The sequence below is a fragment of the Galeopterus variegatus genome, unplaced genomic scaffold (assembly GCF_000696425.1).
Source record: "Galeopterus variegatus unplaced genomic scaffold, G_variegatus-3.0.2 Scaffold2769, whole genome shotgun sequence".
Classification (NCBI taxonomy): Eukaryota; Metazoa; Chordata; class Mammalia; order Dermoptera; family Cynocephalidae; genus Galeopterus; species Galeopterus variegatus.
This window is the reverse complement of record NW_007728880.1, coordinates 250,898-252,225: the sequence shown is the minus strand read 5'-3', so window position 1 is coordinate 252,225 and position 1,328 is coordinate 250,898. Positions and strand designations below refer to the sequence as shown.

The 1,328-nt window shown below is 32.2% G+C and overlaps 1 protein-coding gene across 1 annotated transcript in view; it reads right to left on the bottom strand.

The window, feature by feature from the left end:
* The window catches only part of ATR (ATR serine/threonine kinase), a 45,365-nt gene that overhangs the window by 27,149 nt on the left and 16,888 nt on the right, over positions 1 to 1,328 (bottom strand). Inside the window, exon 8 of the mRNA XM_008582934.1 lies at positions 778 to 930. Coding sequence (XP_008581156.1) covers positions 778 to 930 — 153 coding nt within the window. The remainder of the gene's footprint in view (positions 1 to 777; positions 931 to 1,328) is intronic.

Genomic DNA, 1,328 nt, shown 5'->3' with positions numbered 1-1,328 from the left:
CCAATAGGAGGACTGATAAATAGTGTCCATCCATACATTTAGCTACTATTTAGAAGTTTAAGTAAAATACTACAGTTACATGTATCACCATGGATAAGTCTCATAAAGATAATGTTGACCAAAAAAATGCAAGCTGTAAAAAGCAAAACAATTCTATATATTATTTAGGGATAAAAACATATATAGTAAAAGTAATACAACATTCATCAGAATAAAAAACATCAAATTCAGAACACTAGTTATCTTGTGCTGGCCAGTTAGCTCAGTCGGTTAGAGCATAACCTTGTAACACCAAGGTCAAGGGTTCAGATTCCCACAGCTGCCAAAGAAAGAAAAAAGAGAAAAAACTTCATTTACAGAACAGTAATCTCTGGAGACAATGAGGGAACTGAAATTGGAAAGAGACAATCAAAGGGCTTCCATTATATCTCTAACATTTTTATTTCTTAAAGTGGGAAGATGGTATAAGAGGTTTAATGTATTATTCTCCATTCCTTTTTTGTACCTCTCAAATATTTCATAATTTTATTAGATAAAGATAAAGATATCTAAGGATACATTTCAAACTATACAGAAAGAAAGGAAATGGGATATATGGGGCAAGCTTTCATTTGTTGCTTTTTACACATCTAACTCCTTTTTGAATTATTAAAAATGTACCTCCTCTTTTAATTATTGAAAAAATATAAGTGATAAGTGTTAGAATCCCGATATAAAGATAAGTTAAAACAAAACAAAACAAACCACACACATAGACACAATTTTGTGACCACTTACAGTAGCCATCTGAAATCCTCTGGCTTAATGTTAGAAGATTAGTGGCAAATGTGGTCAACTTTAAACGGCCATCATCAGAATGGGAATAAATCCATGGAAGTGACAGCATTCCACATAAATCTTCCAGAATATGATCTTCAAATGAACTTTTCACTACAGAAACACAAAATATGTCATTAGTTATATCCTTTCCTTAATCATATCTAACTTTGTCTTTTTTAAAATAAAAACATAGACCTTTGAAACATCAAGTGGAATTATAATGAACATTCAATAAACAGGGGTTCTTAACATAGAGATCCATGAATGATGTTCTGAGGTCGGTGAATCCAAAGAAATTAAATGTGACTTTATAAAAATAAGCACCTATGCATTTTTTCTTTTTAGTAGAAGGACCATAGCATTATTCAGATCTCAAATCAAAAAGCTTTGGGCTGGCCGATTAGTTCTGTTGGTTAGAACACGGTGCTATAACACCAAGGTCAAGGGTTCAGATCCACATACTGGCCAGTTGCCTCCCCAAAACAAAAAATAAACAAGGAAAAAAAAAA